Genomic DNA, 21822 nt, shown 5'->3' on the forward strand with positions numbered 1-21822 from the left:
AATTTACCCTAATAATGCAGTTTTCCAGTCTCAAAAAGACATATGCACCCCTATGTTTATCACAGCACTATTTACAATATCCAAGAAATGGAAGCAACCTAAGTGTCTGTCAGTAGGTGAATGGAAAAAGAAGACATTGTATATATACACAATGGAATATTATTCAACCATAAGAAGTAAACAAATCCTACCATTTGCAACAACATGGATGGAGCTAGAGGGTATTATGCTCAGTGAAATAAGCCAAGTGGAGAGAAACAAGTACCAAATGATTTCATTCATCGGTGGAGTATAAGAGCAAAGAAGAAAACTCAAGGAACAAAACAGCAGCAGACTCACAGAACCCAAGAATGGACTAACAGTTACCAAAGGGAAAGGGACTGTGGAGGTTGGGTGGGAAGGAAGGAGTAAGGGAATTAAGGGGTATTATGATTAGCACACATAATAAAGGGGAGGCACGGGGAAGTAAAGTGCAGAGAAGTTTGCTATGCTAATGGACAGTGACTTTAATGGGTATATGGTAGGGACTTAATAATAGGGGGAATGTAGTAACTACAATGTTCATGTGAAATCTGAACATAAGATTGTGTATCAATGATAACTGAATATAAATGAATAAAATAAAATGGGCAAAGTAAAGGGACCTAAATTGAAGTAAAATGTCCACACTTCACTCAAAAGTAGAAAATATTGATAGCAGTCAACCGTGGTAAGTCACATATGTAAATTGTAATACCCAGAGCAACCACTATAAAACTATGTGGATATACTTGAAACACTACAAATATGCAAGTTGTAGAGATTGTATAATTAAAGTATCATTTCTTGAGCAATTTACAGTAAGCCAGCTTATTACACCAAGAGCTTTGAAAATATAATCTCTATTAGTCCTTACAATGATGCTATGTGATGAGCAGTATTACTCTTATTTTATAGGTAAAGATGAGGAGGCTTAAAGGCATTAATTGCCTAAGCCCTTAAACTACTAAGTGACTGAACTGAGATTTGAACCCAAGACTCCCTGTCCATCCCACATACTACCTCAGCTTTCTCAGAGTCTACAAGTAACTTGGCATGTAATTGGGAGGAAGGAAGGAATTGTCATAGGTAGGCCCCCTGATTCAGAGAAATAAGTGACATTAAGTGAAGCCCATAAAAGATCATAAAAGCCATTAGTTATACACCCAGGACACTTACACTGCTATCAGAGTAAGTGTTCCATAACAATGAAAGAGGGGTAAATCCAAGCATTCATCAAAGTACAAAGAATGAAAATTTTTCTGGAGGTTGGTCTGGAATGATTGAACTTTACTTCCATCTTGCCAGCCACTTGGCCATAAACCAAAATTTGTGGAAATAGTTGTATCACCATATTCTTGGGTAATGCTTGAACTAATACCCCTCTGAACAATCCATAGCATTTGAACTTGTATTGTTAAAGAGCAGAAAGTAGCTGGACGGTCATAAACATAGTTTTGTTTCAGTCATCCTAGTAATATAACACTTAGGGACAATGGGGCAGCATCAGCTAGCTTTTAAGAGAGCATTATCGGCAAGTTCTATGAAAAACTAAGTATTGAGCAGACAGAACTTCCACCATAGAAGATGTTCTGTTGTAAGAAAGCCTTTTTTAAACTTTTTCCTTGGTTTTTCTCTCTTTTCTTTGTTTTTCTTAGGTATGCTATGAGACTAAAAACCCACTCAGGCCCCAATGCCACACCAGAGGACAAGCAGCTGGCCGCATTATGGTGAGTGTGCCCATCAGCTTCACACAGCCTGCCCAGCCGTGTGTACCATCAGGGGCTAAGGCACCTTGCCTGGTGCCTTCTAACATACAAACCCAAACGCAGTCCGGTGGTGGCGACGGAGAGCCCACACCATCTGCTGCTGCGGTACCAGGCATCAGGTGAATTTACAGTGACTGGAAATTGACAGGTCCATTACACAGGGATAATTTTTCTGTGTGTGTGTTTTAAAATCGGATAGGTCAAATTTTAAAATTTGAACCTAACAATTGAATATCAGTTGTGCCAAATGTAATTTCTCTTATGTTTAACCCGTTAGATGCAATCAGAATAATTCATCTGTCCCTTTACATGTGGCATTAGTATGACTGAATCAAGATGATGCATTAAAGTTCTCAACACATTAAACTGAGAAGCAGGTCATTACCCTGTAATACTATGCACTTCTTTTAAAAGGATAACCAACATGTAATGGATTTTTTTCCTGTATCTATGATTACAATGATAATGATTATGTGATTATAATAATAGTAATTTTTCCCATTACATATCCTTGGGACACCTCATCTCACTCCCCCAAATGACAGGACACCTCTCTACTGATTCCTCCTGTGACAGGGATCCAAATTGTTTTGCTCTCTGAAGGTTCATACTCCACTCTATAATCTGATCTGCAAGGTAGAGGATCAAGTCTAATAAATAACAGCAATATGCACAGAAGAAACGGTCTCGGGTAGTTTTGTGTCCTCCCATCATCTTAAATTGTACCTGGTAGGTTGCTATTCTAGCGTGTCAGCCACAGACCTGAGTTAGTAAATGATCATGAGGAAAAAACACCAAGCACAAGAGGGTATCTCAGAAAACGCTTTCTATGCTCTTGCCAAACCTTACTTACATTTCATGTTAGGATTAATAAATTAACGATGACTAATCAATAGTATATAAAAGAATGCTAATGTGTAGATAATAAATATATAAAATAATAACTACTCTCAGCATGGTTTTTGTTTATAAAACACATTCATTTATTTTACTTTATTTGAACTGCTGATAGTCTGGTAAAGCAGTTTGAAAGTGAAGGGAATGAAAACAGGTGGAAGGGCTATTCTTCCAGCAATCTGATGGGGCGGGAAGACCGGGAGTCAGAGGAAATTGGGAGTGAGGTAGGCGGCTCTGCCCTGAAGCTCACTCAGGCAGCAGTGAAAGCTCTGTGCTGGGCGGCCTCCCGCCTCTCGTGGGGAGAGGCTGCCCTCTAGCGGTGAGAGAAGAACATGCCAGCCCCGTGGCCCCAACAAAGAAGCGATGAAGCTAATACAAAATGACCTAGTGGTAAATGTGCTTACGGAGCAGCTCCTTGAAATTTTGGACTATGTATACGTATTGAACAAAAGGAAGGCCAGACACTTATAGACATGTATGTATAGAAATATTACATATATAAATCACCATGTTGTAAATACTTAGTGCCTTAGAACAACAGATATGTTTTCAGTCTTGTTCGCAAAGACCACGCTCGTGCCGCCACAGCCCTTGTCTCTTTTTCTGCTGCAGTTACCGGTGCCTGGCTCTCCTGTACTGGCGGATGTTTCGACTCAAAAGGGACCACGCTGTAAAGTATTCAAAAGCACTTATCGACTATTTCAAGGTACTGTCTGGCTGTTGGACGACATTGTTCCTTGTATCCAGTTTTTTTCCTTGTCAAGGACATTTTCAAGGAGCCTGGTAGAGTCCATTGTTTTGGAGATAATACAGGAGCCCTCTGATACAAACACTCATTTTATAAACCGCCTTTATGGCATACCTGTGATGTTCAGGGCTCAGAGGATGACCTTGAAAGCCCATCTCATTTATCCCCCTGCCTTGTGTCCAAGTATTTTTATGGTCCCAAGAGAAAAAAATCCAGTTACCCATTCCAGTGTTCTAGGAAATTCATTTTTATCGCTAACATAAATTCCTTGCATTCATTTAGAGCTTTTTCCTCTTAGCTATCTCCAGTAGCTAATTTAATTTTTAATAAAGGTGTTATCTTAAATGATAAGAAATGGCTTGTTAGAAATCAGAGGCACTAGGACTATAGCAATGTGTAAATATCAGGGGTAGCACTGAAAACTATGCTAACTTACCTGTCTCAGAATGAAATCATCTTCACTGGGAGAAGAAAAAAAAAGAGAACCTTCTCTGATGTACTGTAGTAACTGGGCCTGAAGTAATCATTCCTTTGAGATCTCATTTTCTATATGAACAAGACAGTACACCGCCTCTCCCTGCACCAACCTTGTCAGCTACACACCATCAGGTTAGATCCTTTAATCCCCAGCCTCCACTTAGAGGTTATCTCCGAGGATCAGGCTGTGCTGGGGTTCCCGTGGACCACACCCAGCATGCCGCCTCCTTCCTGGTCACACACGTCAAGTGTCCAGATGCTAAGCCAAGAAGATAACTGTCTTGGCCCAGTGACCATCACATGCCATGATGACAGAAACTGACAGTCATCCTTCCCCTTTACTTCGGGCACCTGAGGTCAAGATAAATAGTTTTCAAAAAGTTGGATTCCAAAACTTCATAAAGTTCTTTTGAACCAAAAGAAGCACTTTGTCTCTGGGACTCAGGCTGAGGCTGTGAGGTTCTTACCTCTGCAGGGAAAATCTGTGTCAACATCATAAAGACCATTTTTCCTTAACAGTCCCATGCAGTTAATGTCCAAGAAAGCATGCATTGGGCTCTCAGAGAGAAAAATCTATCTGTACATTTACCAGCTTTCCTTGCTTGTGCCTTGTTTGACGTGCCTGATGCAAACATCTGGCTCATGCAACATACCATCCTAAATCTCAGTATTCAGATAAATGAGAACTTTTGAATATATCTGTTAAGGAAATGCATTTTAATCCGTTCTTTTAGAAATATTCAAGAGCAACTTCCTCTAAGAGAATACTTTCAAGCGTCGCAAGTTGAAACAATAGCATTGATGTCTCACATATTTCCAAGCATGGAAATGTATCTCAACAGTTTCTGCCAGTATGCCCTACATTAAATATAAGGTGTGCTAGAGTGTGGCAGATGGGCATGGGGGGACCTGCTCATTTTCCTTTCCTTTTCAGACAAGTTAAGCTAATTTAAGATTTTTAAAAAGCATACTGGTTTAGGATTTAACAGATCCTCAGAATTACAATCTAATTTAGTACATAGAATTTGGTGCATGGAAACCCAGGCAGTGGGGTGCACTCTTCATGTTAGCCACTGTGGAGCCTAGCAGGCCATGCAGCTGCTCCTTGCTAGCTTCCAGAGAGGGAGCCGAGGGCCTAGTAATTGTAACTTCCCAGATCCAATTTCTATGAATCTGCATTTTTCTCTGCAATGTCTGCCATTACTTCTCTCAGGTCACCTGAGAACATCTTCCTGTTGGCAGTTTACACTTAAGCAGATGGTACTTACTCGTGATGTTTTTATTTTCCTACAGAATTCATCTAAAGCTGCCCAAGCCCCATCTCCATGGGGTGCCAGTGGAAAGTAAGTTCATTTTTTCCAAAGCAAAGTAGATAAATGAGACACTTGGTGTTAGGCAGTGTGCTACTCTGCTTATATGCCCTGAAGGATTGCCCGACCTCACCACTCTTGTTTCTCTATGCTTTCCCGCTCCAGGAGCACTGGAACCCCATCCCCCATGTCTCCCAACCCCTCCCCCACTAGCTCCGTGGGGTCTCAAGGGAGCCTCTCCAGCGCCAACACCCTGTCCCCTTCAACCATCGTCAGCATCCCCCAGCGCATCCACCAGATGGCAGCCAATCACGTCAGCATCACCAATAGCATCCTTCACAGCTACGACTACTGGGAGATGGCAGACAACCTGGCCAAGGAAAACAGAGGTGTGTGCGCCTCGGGAGCATGTGCGTGGTTTGACCCCAGCTCAGGGAAGCAGCCCGACCCCTGGGCACCATAGGGCAAGTTTTCATCATTTACCAAAGAAGGACTAACAGAAGCTTTCAGCTACTGGGTAAAACTTGTCCTGACCTCTCTCCATCTTCCATGCCTTTACCTGCCTATATCTTTACCGTGGAAGATGAATGACAGAGATAGAGACACTATGAAGACAAATGATAGCGATAGACACAGAGATACAGACATCCACATTTTCCCCTCTAGGCAGTGAGCACCTTCAGGTTAGGGATATCATTTTATTCAATTTAGTATTCCTAAGACCTGCTCACTACCTAGAACACAGTTGGTGATAATTAATTTGCATGTTATTAGCCACTTACGTGATAGCTGCTTACAACTGAGAAGAGGGTTTTATTTGTAGCAATAAGCTCTATTTCTCTTTAAATATTGTTCATTTTTACTGATTATAAAAGGAATGCATATTTACTGTGGCTAAATTTATAAAGTACAGAAAACAATAGAGGAAAACATTTAAAATCATCAGTAATCTTACCACCAAAAAGTAATTACTTTCAACACTCCACTGGTTTCTTCTAGTCTTCTCCAAATAGTTATGGTTTTACCAAAAAAGATCATAGCTTATATACTGTTTCATACCCTTTTTTAATTTAACATCGTATCAGGCATTTTCTCATGTGTTACTAACTAGCTAAAGCTCCCGTTATGATGGTTCTGTAATACTGTCATAATAGTGGTTGTGCGATCATAAGGTATGATTTCTCCAGCCATCCCCCTGTTCTTGGACATTTAGTTTAATTCCAATTTTTTCTGCTATTACAAATGTTATGATACGTATCCTTATATAAATCACTGCCCATATTTCAGTTACTTTCATAAGGGAAGTTATAAAAGAAAAAAGTTGTCATTGGCAGGCAAAGATTCCTTTAAGATACATATTATATATCCTGATATATATTGTTCACTTTTCTCCCCAAAGATTATGCCAATTACTGCTTTTCCTTGAGCAACAGGTGACCGTGCAAATCTGAGTCACTTTCAAGCTATTAAATGCCAATTCTGCTCCCATGATCACATAAGTGTCAGAGGACAAGTCCAGGATGTCCACAGTGAGATGAAGAATTTATGGCACAGATAAGCAGATGGGACCTGAGTACATGAAGTGGATAATAGAACCAGATCATACATAACATGTAGCCCAGAGGTAGCACACCCTGGATATCTCATGGCACTGCCAAGGAGGTCAATGCCAGGGACTGAAACCACCCAGAGAGGCTCACCAGAGGAGCCAACAAGGAACAGGGCTTTGAAAAGCAAATTGTAGCTGAGTGACTGAGCTGGAGAGGGGAGATGTCAGAGGTGGACAAAACAAAACAAAAATTCACTGAGTGGGCCAGGCTCCAGATGGCACTGCCAGCTGCCTGCTGGTTGTCTGCCACCAGAGGGCGCCATGACACGTGTCCAGTGCAAGTGGGCACTGCTTGCCTCTGCCTGCTCCTCCTCCCCCTTCTGCTTCTGGATTCCTCTCCTCGCAGCCATCTGGAACTTGGAGTCTTCTCTAACCCCTCCCTGGCCTCCTCGGAGAGAACTTCATTCAGCACATATATGAGCACCTTTGAAAAACCTCTTTCAGACACATACTTCCAAAGAATGCTGTTCAGCAATCCAGTTATGACAGCATAGCAGCCGCGTGAATGTATTTGTCTGTATTAGCCACTAAGCGAGCAGAGCCTTCCACGTTATTCATCCTGGTGGACCCCCCTACCTCCAGTCTCCTGCACTGAGACTGGATATAATGAGACGTGGCACATAATAAATGTTTAATAAAAGGGCAGACCCAGAGAATATCCAGGGACTAGAAGGCAATCTCAGTGGAGATGTGTCAGATCCCACCTCTGATTTCCCACAAGGAGCCTGCAGCCTCCTCCCCTGGACTCACTCCAGGGGTTCAGCACATGCCAGTCGGGGACAGTAGAAGGGATAACAGGCCCAAAACCTATGCCTAGGGTGGGAGGCACTTCTGCACGAGGACGATGCAATCTGAGGAAGTATGCTTTCTTCACTATTTGGCTAAATAAATGTCACTCGTTTGAATTAGAAATGGCCAATAGAGTTGATTATTTGGGTATAGGATGAATTCCCCACCTTTGGGTTTTATTCGGTCATGAATTAGAAATGGCCAATAGAGTTGATTATTTGGATATAGGATGAATTCCCCACCTTTGGGTTTTATTCTCTTCACCTGAATGGTAATATCACCTAATGGAACAGCAAATGCTTACTCACATGGAGACCACGAATGGCATATTTTTGTAAGCCCCTCAGGTCTGTCAAGGGAGCACACTTCACTTGCATTGCACTCTAACAACTGTCTCTGTTCCCTAGAGTTCTTCAATGACCTGGATCTGCTCATGGGGCCTGTCACCCTGCACAGCAGCATGGAGCACCTGGTCCAGTACTCGCAGCAAGGCCTGCACTGGCTGCGGAACAGCGCCCACCTGCCGTAGAGACCTTGCCTGGAGCTGGACTGGGCTCTCGTCTCCATGGATGGCTCAACGTTTCTGGACACTGTGCTACTGAAATTCCCAGCCACAGCATTTATCCAACTGCGGTGAATATAGTCTCAGCATTCAACAGTGGTCTTTTCCCAGGGCATGTGTGTTTGTATGTGTGGGTGTCTAAAAACTGCCTGTGTATGGATGTAAGGTACACAGCTCTTTAGAACACACTTTCTTTGTCTAATTTCTATAATACCAGGCTAGACAAAGAGATCAGAAGTTTCTGATTAGAGAAAATACACTTACGTGCGTGCGCACGCGCGCACACACACACACACACACACACACACACACACGCAGTTTCTATTTCAAAGCTAAACCATGACTTCTTAGAACATTCAACCAAAATCTCATGGGTTAGTTAACCAGGTGCAATACAGCACACCAAAAGCTTGACTGCCAGTTAAGATGAACCTAGTTCTTCTACTATTGATTACTTTCAGTATTAATATACTATTCCCCAATTATTTTTTGATTCTGTGTATCAATGGGTAATTGAGTAATGAAAATAAGTCAGTTATTTTTGTGCTGGACGTTTCCTAGTTGCATGTTACCACACACCTTCCTTTCGTCTAATCCCCTTCCCTCCCTCCGGTTTTTATTATCAGCTAAATGCGTTACAGCAAATGCATCGGCTCCCACAGGCTTCTCTGCCCTGCCCCCAGCGGAGAGTGAAAACAGCTCTGAGATCTGATGAAAAGCTGTCCAGCGTCAATACGGCAACAGCTGTGATCGGGAGCTCAGAGTTGCATTCTTCTGCACAGGCCATGGCCAGCTCACCCAGCGTGTGGGCTTCTCCTTCCTGCCACTGTGACGCGGTGGCTGTAGAGCCTCGTGGCGTTTGTCAGCCCCTGTTTTTCAATCCTTCTCTTTCTTACAATTTTCTTGGCCAAATTAGGACATCAGCTAGAATGTCCCTTCCCTGGAAGTCTGTATCTGTCTGTTACTTATCAGGCTGAGAACTATTTGCTGTCCTGGTACTGTCTAATCCTCTGACTCTTCATGCAGAATATGCATCTGCAGGCCTTCAGTGCATTGTGATCCGGGACTAGGTTTTCAGGCTTTGATTAGCAGGCAGCTTGCTGCGCAGGGGGAGCCCTTCCTGCCACGATCGCCATCCCGCTTTGGGAGCCGCGACCAGAGCATCATGCTTACATCCTGTGCCTCTGGTTTGTTTACGTCTCCCCTTGATTCTTCACTTGCTTTTTTTTTTTTTATTAAGTTTACATTTTAGTTTTTTGACATCTTGTTTACAGTTTTTGTCTGAAACTTATTTCTTTTATAGTCTCTTGTCTATATGCCCTAGATTTAGCCTTGTTGTTAAGTATGTTTGGGTATAAAAATATTGGTTAAAAAAAAATCTCCTGAAAAATCCGATATACGTTGCACACTTTAAAAACAAAAATGATGCCCTTGAAGCCTCTCACTTGATAAAATTGCACCTGGATGGTCTGAGAAAGACAGGTGATACAGTATGTGAAGCGATCCATTTTTCAAGGTGATGGCGGCACAGACCATTTATAAGAGGTATTGATAGATGCTTTCATTGATGGTCTTATTGGTCTGGTTGCAATGTTACTATTTGTCATCTGATCTGTAAGTGGGAAATAAGATTGCTGTAATTCCCTAGCTCTAAGCACTGATTCAAAACTGCACAAATGTTTAAACAACTTTGGTGATTTGAAATGAATTTAAAGTGAGCCACGGAAAGGTTTGTGAAGTTTGCACTTGGCTTTGGCCTTGAAGCATCTGGAAATACTAACAGTATTCCTGTTGTCCATGTATCCAGCTGAGGTGCTTCTCACATCCCTTTCTCTCGTAGTTGGTGGAGTTCTAACTTTAGAAACTTTGAATTACTTTTTTTGAAGGATGGAGACTTAGTTCCACATAAGCTTGCTGCCTTCTGACAGAATGCTCATATTCTCACATAAGAGGATGGCCCTCGCCGTCTGTCACATGTCCCCCCTTACCTGGTCTTGCTTATCTTGAAAGTCACAGGCTCTGCTGTGGTATTCACACAGTGGGCTCACCCACACAACCCCTAAAACGTGAAGGTGGCCTCTGGCTGATGATGGCAGGCACATTCTGTCAGCACTTTGGTGGCCCGTGTTTCCCAACAAAACTTGCAACAGGCCATTTGGGGGATGACCTGAGCATGTACCTCCTCTTGCAGTCTTTCATTTCATCAACAGAATATGCTGGAGCAGCAGTTTTTGTTTGTGTTGATCTAGGTGATTTCAGTAAGGAACCATCTTCAGATTGCTGCTTGGGAAAGTCATTTATAATTTGTTCCTTTTATTCAGGTTTGTTCAAAGTAGAAATAGCCTTCTTGTGTCTTCTCATTACAAAGCTAATACATGCTCACTGTAAAAATTGAAACAATACAGAAATGTATCAAGTAGAAAGTATTAAGTCCCATCGTCCATACAACCACTGCTCAAAGTTTCATGTATGTCCCTCTAGATTCTCTCATTTAAACATATAATGTCTATTATCACTTTTTCTACTTGAAGACATATTATTTCCTCAGAAGTTCAACACAAGTTCCACTGACCTTATCCTTCCATGACCTGAATGGATGCTGTCCTTTATCACAATGTTAGAATTATCTTTGAAAGAGGGCAACCTAAATATATTCCTGATCAAAATTTGGGGTTTGTTACTACCATACACAGATCAGACTTACATGCTGAATTGGGCCTGCAAAGAGAGGTTTGGTGAAAACACGTATTTCCAGAATCGTTCAAATTACAAATGGAAACTCGGACCCACTATCTAAAGAGGAATATACTGGAAAACTAATCTGAAGAGTTAGCAGATTGTGTACTAGATTGAACACATGGAATACAATGCAATGAGACTTTCTGCACTAAAACTTACCCTAGTATATAAAACAATGATGTGTGTATAATATAACAGTGATGTGTACATTTCTGACATCCCATGCATAATATACAGTTTGTATAAATGCATACATTTAAAAATATATATGTACAATACAGCTAACATAAACTGTAGTACGCCTGAAGGATATTACTAGTGCCTAATATCGAGTGTAAGTCACTGCGTGTTCGCATCACCTTGGAAGTGAAGTAATTGTTATAAAATTAATCAGTGCAGCCAACATTATTTATGAATCACATCTTTGAAACTGTGCAGTAGTATATACATATATATTTTTAAATAACATTTTTCACAGTTTTCCAGAGTTACTGTTCAAATCTGTATCACCAAAAAAAGAGCAAGATTTTTTTAATGATGTAGACACTCTTCAGACCCAGTAACCTGTGTGTGATTTCCTGTTTGTAGACACCCAAGAGACTTTAGCAGTCACCAGCCTTAATGCATGTACAGGATATTATTGTGACTTAATTTATCCGCAGTTTTTAATCCACGTGAAATTGGAATTTATAAACTGACTTGGATTAAATATGTCTGCCTTTCTAAGGTTGCAAATGTTACATTAAATGATTTATGTTGTAAATGAGGGAAATCGAGTTGTATGTAAAAAAAAAATGTCCTCCAATTTCTGTGAATATTTTTACAAGGAGACTTCAGAATCAAAATATGTTCAAATAAGTATTCCAGTCCCCAGTTCATAATCTCTTTAGAAGCAACCTTGTTGTTCCATGATTTTTTTTAAATGAGGCTCCCACAGAGCCTGATATTTTTCATGGGGAGAAAAAGTGTGTTTACTACTTGTCCATCTCATTTCCTGGCATATGCATGTCGGAGAAACAGCCCAGTGTCCAGGAAACATTGAACAGGAAGCTTGCGGGGTCTGAACTGATGCCCGCACTGATGGATGTTCAACCAGCAGCACCAGGACAGTTTACTCAACATTCGTTAATGGCATGTTAATTCCCTGACTTGTGTGTGCTGGATTTTTCCAACTCAGACCAACAAGGTGGAGTAATGTTCACAATATTTGGTTGAGTAAAATAAGAGAATTTTGAACTAACCAAGATGGAAATGATAAGCCAGTGACCAGCCTTGATACCCTTCCCATGCAGGAAGGGTTTTTTTTTTAACCTCACTGTTACTTTTCTCTCCCACCTTTTTCATCCCCCTGCCCTCAAATTAACCTAAACAAAGAAGCAGAAACAGCACCAAAAAGCAAACGATTGCTTGGCCTTCCCCAGTCCACATCCTTAGACTCAAGTCACCTTGTCATACAGCAGAACCCAAGCTCCAGTCACCGTGGACACCGCCTCATCCCAAAGATGGCCGGGACAGGGCACTTGGCTTTGCTTGATCCAGGAGCCACTGAGCTTGGTACTCGTTCAGAGGTGATTTGGGCTAAGAAATGCCCAGCAGTCTTTGAAGAACTGTGTTTCTCTTAGGCAGTTTTGCCTGCTACTCAGCTGAAGTCTGTTCCTATCTGAATCCTGTTTTAAAGAAGTAACACATTTTCAATCAATCCTGGATCAACTGGAGAACTGGAGTCTTGAAGGACTGTTTTTTTAATGGATGGGGGAAAACCCAACACAATAAACTGCATTTCCAACACTTTGGAGCCAAAGTTTATTTCCTCGTTTTTCCCATTCCCAGAAGAGCACAATTTTTTGATATTTCAACTTCCTGACAAATAACCCCAAAAATGTTCAGTCTTGAGATCTGTGTTCTCTTGGATCAAACTGAATCATTCTGTGTATGTCATCAGAGGAGTCCATTTGTTAGCTTAGCATGAGGAAAATTACAACACTGTGTTCAAACTAATTATGTCTGACCACGGTTTTGGTTTTTATTATTCGGCACTCCGAGGCAGCAGGGGCTGAATTCGGGTTGGTTCCAAGGGGACTGAGATTCAGAGCTCTTACAATAATGGGCATCAGGGGATTAAATCACTTTGTGTTATTTGATAATCCACCTCTTCTAGCCGATTTTAAGCACATTGGTCTAACGGATGAATTCAAGGTACTAATCTCAAGTCAGCCCAAGGAACTCCGTCTGTCTTTAAGCATCAGCAAGTAACAACAAGGCCTGAAAATCAGAATCAAAGATTTGTTTTCTACTCGTTTTCTAACATAGGAAAAGCTCATCAGAAAATATTTATATCCAAATAAGATGTAAAATGGTACCAATGTTTAGGATTTTCAAACAGTGCTGTTTGGTTATAAAAATAATTGCAGTATTCTAGTCGCTGTATTGTTCTTCATCTGCTTTCCAGTTTTTCATAAAACAACATTGATTTGTCCCCCAGCATTTCTCACCTCTTGATTTCTAGATACCTAAATGAACAAAGAGAAATACTTCACACTGAGGGAGGCGCGTTACTTGACTGAGCATAATTCTACTGACAGTAGCCAAAGGTCGATGACTTTGCAAAGAATATTAAGTCTCCTCTGTTACCTTCATCCTAAAGAGTGATCACAAAGCTTTTTGATATGGCCACATGATTGAGATGTCAAAAATTCCAAGCACACAGCACACTGAATGATAAACACTTTCTTAGCATCATCAGCTCTCTCTGGGGCCTGTGTGGGGAACTAGCAATATTCACACTTTCCTTTAAGCACTTTGCAAACCATTAATCCCCTGAAGTTCCCAGGGCCACCAACTTGAACCAAAATGTCTTTCTCTGTGAGTTGGGTTGACTTTTTCGCTTTGGCATTTTTTCACTTCTGAGTTCTATAAGGCAGATTTTAGTATCTTGACTTCTTAGAAGAACAGTGGTTGGAGACAGGAGCAAACATTCTGTGATCCCCGGTCATCACACCCAGCAGGAGCAAAACATCACTGTCCGAAGAGAGGCAATGGAAATACACTCCATCAGTATGCACCAAGATACAGAAAAAGGTGTGTGATGTGGGAGATGTGCCTTGTCCCAGCCCTGACTAGGTCCTAGAGGACCAAGAGCATGACAGCCAGGCAGCCACAGGCATCTCTGTGGGACTCATCAGCCTTTGCTCACCACTGTGACACTGTCCCGCCCATAGGCAGAGCACTAGGAGACCAGTGAGCAGAGGGAGCAGCAGGCTGGCCCACTCCCCACAGGGGGTGGTGCAGTCTCACCCTCTGCTTTCTCATTCAGTCTGGGCCTTAAGAAGCCAGGGATACCCAGAGGGAAGAGGAAGAAGGAATATTGGGTCCAAGCTTCCGGTGTAGGCCTTCTCCAATGAGAAAACAGCCTGCCTCTCGAACACCCCGTTTCAGACACCCTCCTAGTGCCAGAGGCCCCCAGCAGCCCCATTTCCTGTGGATCTGCTACCTCTGATGGTAATTTTTTGTTGTTTGGGGAGATAGAGGACAGCTGTTCTGGGAGGTTGGTCCCTGAGAAAGGCGATCTGTCCTAAGGGATACGACTTTGTCATGAGCTTCAGGAAACAGGCAACCTCTCGAGAGACTGGATAGATTTTCTTCTTTTCTCTAGTGGATTAGGTGGTTGCCTCAACATGATGGCTTAATTGCAGGCTAAACCTTAGTGTACTGAGAGAGAAAATCAACAAAGACAGGAAATCAGACCAATAATCTAAATGTTCGATATCACCAAGGTCAAGGCCCTAAATGCTGGATTGAAATTTTTAGCTTTTATTGAATATTTATATTGTTTAGACCCAGGGCTTCCTTGTGTGTCTAAATCAGTCCTTTGAGATTAACCAAAATAATCATGAGATTAACCAAAATATGCATTCAAAAGGACCCCCTCTTTTTATGTTCACTGGAAAACCCCTTTCCTAGCTTTTCTTCAGTGCAAAAGAGCAACAGCTAAAGGTCCCAAAAGATCCAGCCTGATTTCAGCCCAAAGTGATAGCACCACACAAGCACTATCCCATATCCAGTGTTAATTCTGGGTATGTTGGTAAAGAATTCAGGGCAACGTGAAATTTATTAGTATGAGGAGGTGTAGATACACTTCCTAGATGCTCTGATTCCATCTCTCCCCAGGCAGGATGTCAGGGAACAAAGACTCCTGCCACAGTAGAGCCGCTTACTCCCGCGCAGTCTGTCTCAGTCGAAGCAGGAGCAGGCCTGGCACCACCGTTCTTACGCTGTGTCCTCTTGATGCTTACTCACGGAGCTGGCAACTCTAATTCAATATTCCAGTACAACCTGTCACATCAAACACCATTTCGAAATCTGCATCTCTCTCTTGGGAAAGCTGTCAGCCACATGGGAACTTGCTTATCTCCTGCCAGACTTTTCCAGTGAACCAGTTTTAGTAGCCACAAAACCAAACTATAGGGCCTTCATCCTCTCCTCTTCCAGGATTTGGCCTCGGGATCATTTCAAGAATTGAAGAGGGTCTTAAACAGGACAGTTCCACTCAGTAATTTATGCTGTAAAAATGTACATGTTGTAGCATTGATTAAAGTGCTGTATTTATAAGGTCCAATGCCATTGTCATTTTTTGTCTAGTTCAGTATTAAAATAGCTTAAGTTCATTTTTTGCTGTGTGATAATTCACTTTGGGCTTTTAGTTAGAACATTTGGAGGTGGTTATGGAGAAAGCCCAGAATCTGTGTCGACAGCCACTCTTTTAATCCAAGTTGTCGTCCATACTCGTCTGTTAGGCAGCAACCTTGCAAGCACTACTAACTAATGAAACCGTGTGCTCTTATCTGTGTCTCTCTCTAAGTATATTTTTAAAATCTTGACCCAAGCAATTGATAAAATCCAGTGGCTTTATACAGGCCATTTCTTCCAGCTTTTCTTCTCAAAATTCATGAATACTTTTCCCAGTTAAATTCCAGTGGATTCTCACAAGTACCCCAGGCATCTTTATCTTACAGAGGCTCTGGTCTCCCAGGCTGCTTCTAAGTTGTCTGCATGCCTGGAGCCCAAAGTGCTTCACTTTTGTGGTTACTCAGATCTGCAAAAGGAAGTGAAAAGGTTAAATCCCCTTTCTTTGTCTCCATCATATAAGAAAAAAAGTTGCTCCCACCAGCTCTGTTTCTCGTATTGCAAATCAAACTCCACATTCAAAACGTGAATAATTCAATAGTGAATAATTTTGGCACGATACTAGAAAGGAGTGTAGATATATCTGATATTAAGGACTTGTCTAGGGGGAACTTTTATTTTGTCTGAGCTTAAATTTACATGCGTAAAGATGATGGACTCATTGACCATTTGTTTTACTGTTTGGAGATTTTGCTGTGTCTATAAATCACATGAAACCCACACAGCACAATTTCTAGAATGGGGAAACATCTTCCTGTTCTGTAACAGAATGAGCCTTAAAGATTTGTGACAATAAGCATTTTTTATTTATTTAGTTGTATTTGGGGGTAACATTAATGCATCAGAACAATTACTTTTGTATTATCTTAATAAACCTTGAAATCAACACCACTCTGTCTCTAAAACATCCTGCTGTCTCATCCTAGAACTTCTTCTGAGGAAAATCCTTTCTCATGTGTTACACTATTTTAATAGTCAGCTAGTCACAAACTGTCATTGGCTCTACAAAAATGTAAGTTCACCTAAACTACTAAAGTGGACAAGAGCATTTTAAAGAAAGCACCAATCTGAGAATGCTCCTGGTGGGAAATGTTAAGTGTCACTTTAGAGTGAAAAAGAGGTGAAACAACCAATGATAGAGTCTGGAATATTCTTGTTGAGAGAGATTTTTGTTTCTTTGTTTTTTTACATGTCCAAGCTTTGTTTGCTATAGAGTAATGTGCAAGTGGAAGCTATTACACCATGACATAGTTTGAGCACAAACAGCAGACAAACATTGAACATATTCAGTGCTATAGATGACTTAAGCCATTTTTAATTCACTATATTTCTTTTCCCCTTTTTGAAATTTATTTTCAATTAAACAAGTAATAAAAGAGTACAGTCTTGTTGTTAAAAACATAGACAAATAGACAAAAGAATCAATGAGAATTGATTCCCATCCAATTCCACCCAAAGGGAGCCCACCCTTGTTGGTTGGGTGTTATCTATCCATTTTATTTTACGTATGTGTGTGTGTGTGTATGTGTGTGTGTGTGTGTGTTTACCAACAGGATCATATTGCACATGCTATTCTGGCTTCTGAAACTTATTCTTATTTACTAGTAAGTCATGGGCATCCTTCAATATCAGTACATGAAGAGCTACCTCATTGTTTGAATCATCTGCACAATATTTCCATATTATGGTATAGTTTATTCAACATCCCTTATTGATGGATATTTAGGTTGAGTCATTGTATTTTTTTAAGTGAGATGTAACTCATATATCACAAAATTCATCCTTTTTAAATGTAGAGTTCATTACTTTTCAGTGTGTTCACAAGGTTTTGCAACCATCACCATTATCTAATTACAGAACATTTTCATGACACCAGAAAGAAACCCCCTACTTACTAGCAGTCACTCCCCACTCCCCCTTCCCCTGGCCCCTAACAACTAGTCTACTTTCTTTCTCCATGGGATTTGCCTATTCTGGACATTTCACATAAACTGAGTCACACAACAGGTGGCCTTTTGTGTTTGTCTTTTACTCAGCACAATGTTTTCAAGGTTCACCCATATTGGAGCATGCCTCAGTACTGTACTTCATTCTTTTTTGTGACTGAATAATATCCCATTGTATGGACATACCACATTTTGTTTATTCATCAGTTGATGGACACTATTGTTTTCACTTTGGGGCAATTGTGAATAATGGTGCTAAGAACCATTATTCATAATACAAGTTTTTGTGTGAATACATGTTTGTAGTTTTCTCAGCTACATACCTAGGTGTAGAATTGCTGGATCAAAGGGTAACTCTATATTTAGATTTTTGAGAAATTGCCAAACTATTCTACATAGAAGCAGCACTGTTATACATTTATACAGCAATGTATGAGTTCCAGTTCCTCCACATCCTCATCAACACTTGTTACTGTCCATTGTTTTTATTGTAGCCATTCCACTGACTGTGAGTCGTATCACATTGTGGTTTTGATTTGCATTTCCCTAAGGACTAACAATATTGAGCATCCTTTTATATATCTATTAACCATTTTTAAATCTTCCTTGGAGAAATCCTTTGCCCATTTTTAAATTAGGTTGTCTTTTTACTGTTGAGTTGTAAGGGTCCTTTAAGTGTTCTGATCCTAAGTGCAAGATCCATTTTAAGATGATTTTTTTGTATAGTGTGAGAAAGGGGGTCCAACTTCACTGTTTTGCATGTGGGTATGCAGTTGTCTCAGGACCATTTGTTCAAAAGACTGTTCTTACCCTCACTGAATTGTCACCCTGTCCAGAATCAACTGGCCATACACATGAGGGTTTATTTCTGGACTCATTTCCATTCCAGTACCTCTGTGTCTTCTTCATCACTGTAGCTTTGTGGTAATTCTTGAAATTGGAAAGTGTGAGTCTTCCAACTTTGTTCTCCTTTTGCAAGTTGTTTTGGGCTAAAAGTAGTTTTTGAATTAACCATCAATCATGTGTTAAATTTCCTCCAAGTGAACTTGTTTCAAGCAGGTGTCTTGTTTCTAGCCCAGTTTAAAAGCAAATAAATAATGTGGGCCTTGGTAGCATGGCTGACAGAACTGCGTGAAAGTGCAGAATGAGTTCACGAGTGTTCCACTGCGGCTGAGTCCCTGCCCAGCATCCGCCCTTGTTCTCCAAGAAACAAGGCCCGTACCAAGGTTATCGGGCTGGTGTTTGGGTGCCTCCCACCACACTGGAGCACTTTATATGTGCAGCTTGTATTTCTGAGGGTACTAGAAAAGCTCAAAGTTGTTCCAGAAATTCTGTGGCTCCAGCAGCTTCTCTCTGCCTCCCACCCCTGCCTCCATGCTCCTGCTTAGACCTGGTGCTTTGAACACTGTCCCACTTGAGGGCAATGCCGGAGCTGGTCTGAGGTCACCAGATCGCCCAGCGCTTGATGGGCAGGCTTGACCCCACCCCTCTGGGGTACTTTTGCCTCATGCACGTTTTATGTCTTTCCAGACAGTTTTCCAGATCTTCCTGAAGTCTAACAGATTCTCCTGTGATCATCAAAAATGTGAATTTTGCTAGTACATGGGAATATTGAGCAGGCAGTATGAGTTAATCCATAAGGAATGGGCAAAAAAGTATACTTCCTACCACCAGCACCCCCCACCATTGCCCATTCAAATCCCCTTCTAGAGGGTCGGTTCTTCTGAGACCCTTGGATGAAACCTAAGGTTGAACCCATCACTTTGCTAGACACCTTCAGATAATAAAAGTCTCTGATCACTTAGTCACAACAGCAATCTCATTTTAGCCACTAAAAGTCCCAGACTATATATTCTTCAGGTTCAGACCCTGAAGTTTTTCTCTGCACATCTTCCGGTGGAAAGTGGGTGGTTGGCCAAGGGATGTGGTCTGCCTCTTTGCCATTCCCCACCTGTAGTTCCAACCCCTGCAGCCTAAAGCAGGAGGAGGAAGGCCATGCTCTCACGGGCCCAAAGTACCTGGCGTTAGTTTCCTTGCCTGGTGCTGAATCTGTCTTGGGTTTATTTAAGATCCCCTATTGATGGATATGTAAGTTGAGTCATTACATGTTTTTAAATTGAGATGTAACTCATATACCACAAAATTCATCCTTTTTATATGTAGAGTTCATTGATTTTTTTCATTCACAAGGTTTTGCAACCATCACCATTATCTGATTGCCGAACATTTTCATGACACCAAAGAGAAACCTCCTATTTATTAGCAGTCACTCCCCAGTCCCCCTCCCCCTGGCCCCACACCATCCAACTCTGCAGGCTCCTTGATCTTGGATTTCCAGCCTCCAGAACTGTGAGAAAATTAATTTCTTTTGTTTCAGCCTCTCAGACTGCGGTATTTTTGCTAGGGCAGCCCTAGAAGTCTACACACAGCCCTTCCTCATGTAGGAGCATCAGCCAAGAACCCCAGCCTGTCCCTGCTGAGGCCTGCCCAGCCCTTCAGGAATGTCTTGGGCAGGATCAGAGGCCAGGCCAGAGGCAGTGCAGGCTGGATCTCACTCGTGTGCTCCCATCTGATCCACATGGAGGATGTGCCTCTGGCCAAGCATGACACACAGCACTTACCTCCCAAACATGGCCCATTCTCTGCAGCTCGACCTGCAGGTATGAGAAGTCATTGTGCTCCCCAAACTGTAGGCTTTCTACATGGCCCCTGTCATTGGATTTGAGGTGATAGAGAAAACACCTGGAAAAGGGACTCCCTGCACACTAGCAGATCCTTCTCCTTAAATTTCATTCCTTCTCACAACCTTTCCAACTCCCCTTACAGGCCTGAGGTGGGTCATCAGCTCAGGGTCTCAATGGAATTCTGACATCTCCACAATAAACCCTACTTAGGGGGTCTCACCTTTCTTTGGGATGCAGGAGTAAGCATCCATTGTCTTGAGGACTCCTCAGAAAACAAGAAGAGGAATACTTTAACATCCTGTTGAGGTAGAATTAATGGGTGCTTCAATCAGGGCCTAATGAGACCATGGGGATTGCCACCCTCCTGGCTCCCAGCAGGTGGCCACCCAGAGAGAGCACCCTCATGAGAGAGCAGCCTCCTGAGAGAGCAGCCTCGGAGAGAGCGCCCTCAGGAAAAGAGCACCGACAGGGAGAGAGCAACCTCAGGGAGAGAGCACCCACAGGGAGAGAGGACCCTCAGGGAGAGAGCACCCACAGGGAGAGAGCACCCTCAGGGAGAGAGCCCCACAGGGAGAGAGCACCCTCAGGGAAAGATCACCCTCAGGGCTAGAACACCCTTAGGGAGAGAGCAGCCTCAGGGAGAGAACAGCCTCAGGGAGAGAGCACCCTCAAGGAGAGAACAGCCTCAGGGAGAGATCACCCTCAGGGAGAGAGCTCCCACCGGGAGAGAGCAGCCTCAGGGAGAGAACACCCACAGGACTAGAACACCCTTAGGGAGAGAGCACCCTCAGGGAGAGAGCACCCACCGGCTTTCAGGGGGACCCATCACCACACAGGACAATGATGTCTTTCCCCTGTGGGTCTCCCAGGCTAAGGTCATGGGTTTGAAATTGGCCACTTCTTTTCTAATTTCTCAGATATGGTTTTACTTTCAAGCTCCTGAACCCAAGTCCTTGCCCATCACCCCTCTTTCTTCCCATGTAGGACCCTTGCTCTTGAGCCCAGGAATATGTGGCTGTAGCTCAACTACCTGCAATTCCTGAGCCTTCTGCAACATGGATCTGTGCCTGCTGCCCGCCTCCTAACCTTACTTCTGGGACCTGCCATGTCCAGCCTTCATGGCCTCATGATAAAGAGGTCTAGTTATTACAGCAGCTGAGAGGGGACAGCAAAACTCTTGGGACCCAAACACCTGTGGGGTCAGCCAACTTGGCTATATCAGAATGAGCACCTAATTGAAATGGCATGGGCCATGCACTTCTTACGCTTCCTTATCTGAAGCATGATGACAGGGACCCAGGAAGGGGCTGCAGTGGGCAGGCCTCTGAGCAAAGAGGTCTGGAGGAGATGCTGAGCATGGGGTTCAGGAGAAGGAATCCTGTTGCCAGAGCTACTCTTTTGCCAACAAATATTCCTAGAGCACCATCTGCATTGAAGGAGCGCCTACCTGTTTCTGTCTGTTTGATCTTTCAGTTTCAGAGGCAATCAACAGTAAACAGGCAAATGACCCTTGAAGAACCTCTTTGCTGTTCATTCCTACTGCTGCTTTGCCACACACTGGTCAGTATATCCAGTGGGAACCCTAGGAGGG

The 21822-nt window shown here is 42.4% G+C and overlaps 1 protein-coding gene across 4 annotated transcripts in view; it reads left to right on the plus strand.

Annotated features, from left to right (window-relative positions):
• Window positions 1-18544, plus strand: part of AFF3 (ALF transcription elongation factor 3) — a 519828-nt gene extending 501284 nt beyond the window's left edge. For 3 of the 4 annotated variants that reach the window (XM_037020011.2, XM_037020012.2, XM_073239775.1), the window contains exons 20-24: window positions 1677-1748; window positions 3297-3390; window positions 5203-5252; window positions 5385-5608; window positions 8025-18543. In XM_037020011.2, the coding sequence (XP_036875906.1) occupies window positions 1677-1748; window positions 3297-3390; window positions 5203-5252; window positions 5385-5608; window positions 8025-8146 (562 nt within the window). In that variant the 3' untranslated portion in view covers window positions 8147-18543. Of the gene's footprint in view, window positions 1-1676; window positions 1749-3296; window positions 3391-5202; window positions 5253-5384; window positions 5609-8024 lie in introns of all 4 variants that reach the window. The other variant, XM_037020015.2, reaches the window with a different exon arrangement.
• The last annotated feature ends 3278 nt before the right edge of the window (window positions 18545-21822 follow it).

The sequence above is a fragment of the Manis javanica genome, chromosome 1 (assembly GCF_040802235.1).
Source record: "Manis javanica isolate MJ-LG chromosome 1, MJ_LKY, whole genome shotgun sequence".
Taxonomy (NCBI): domain Eukaryota; kingdom Metazoa; phylum Chordata; class Mammalia; order Pholidota; family Manidae; genus Manis; species Manis javanica.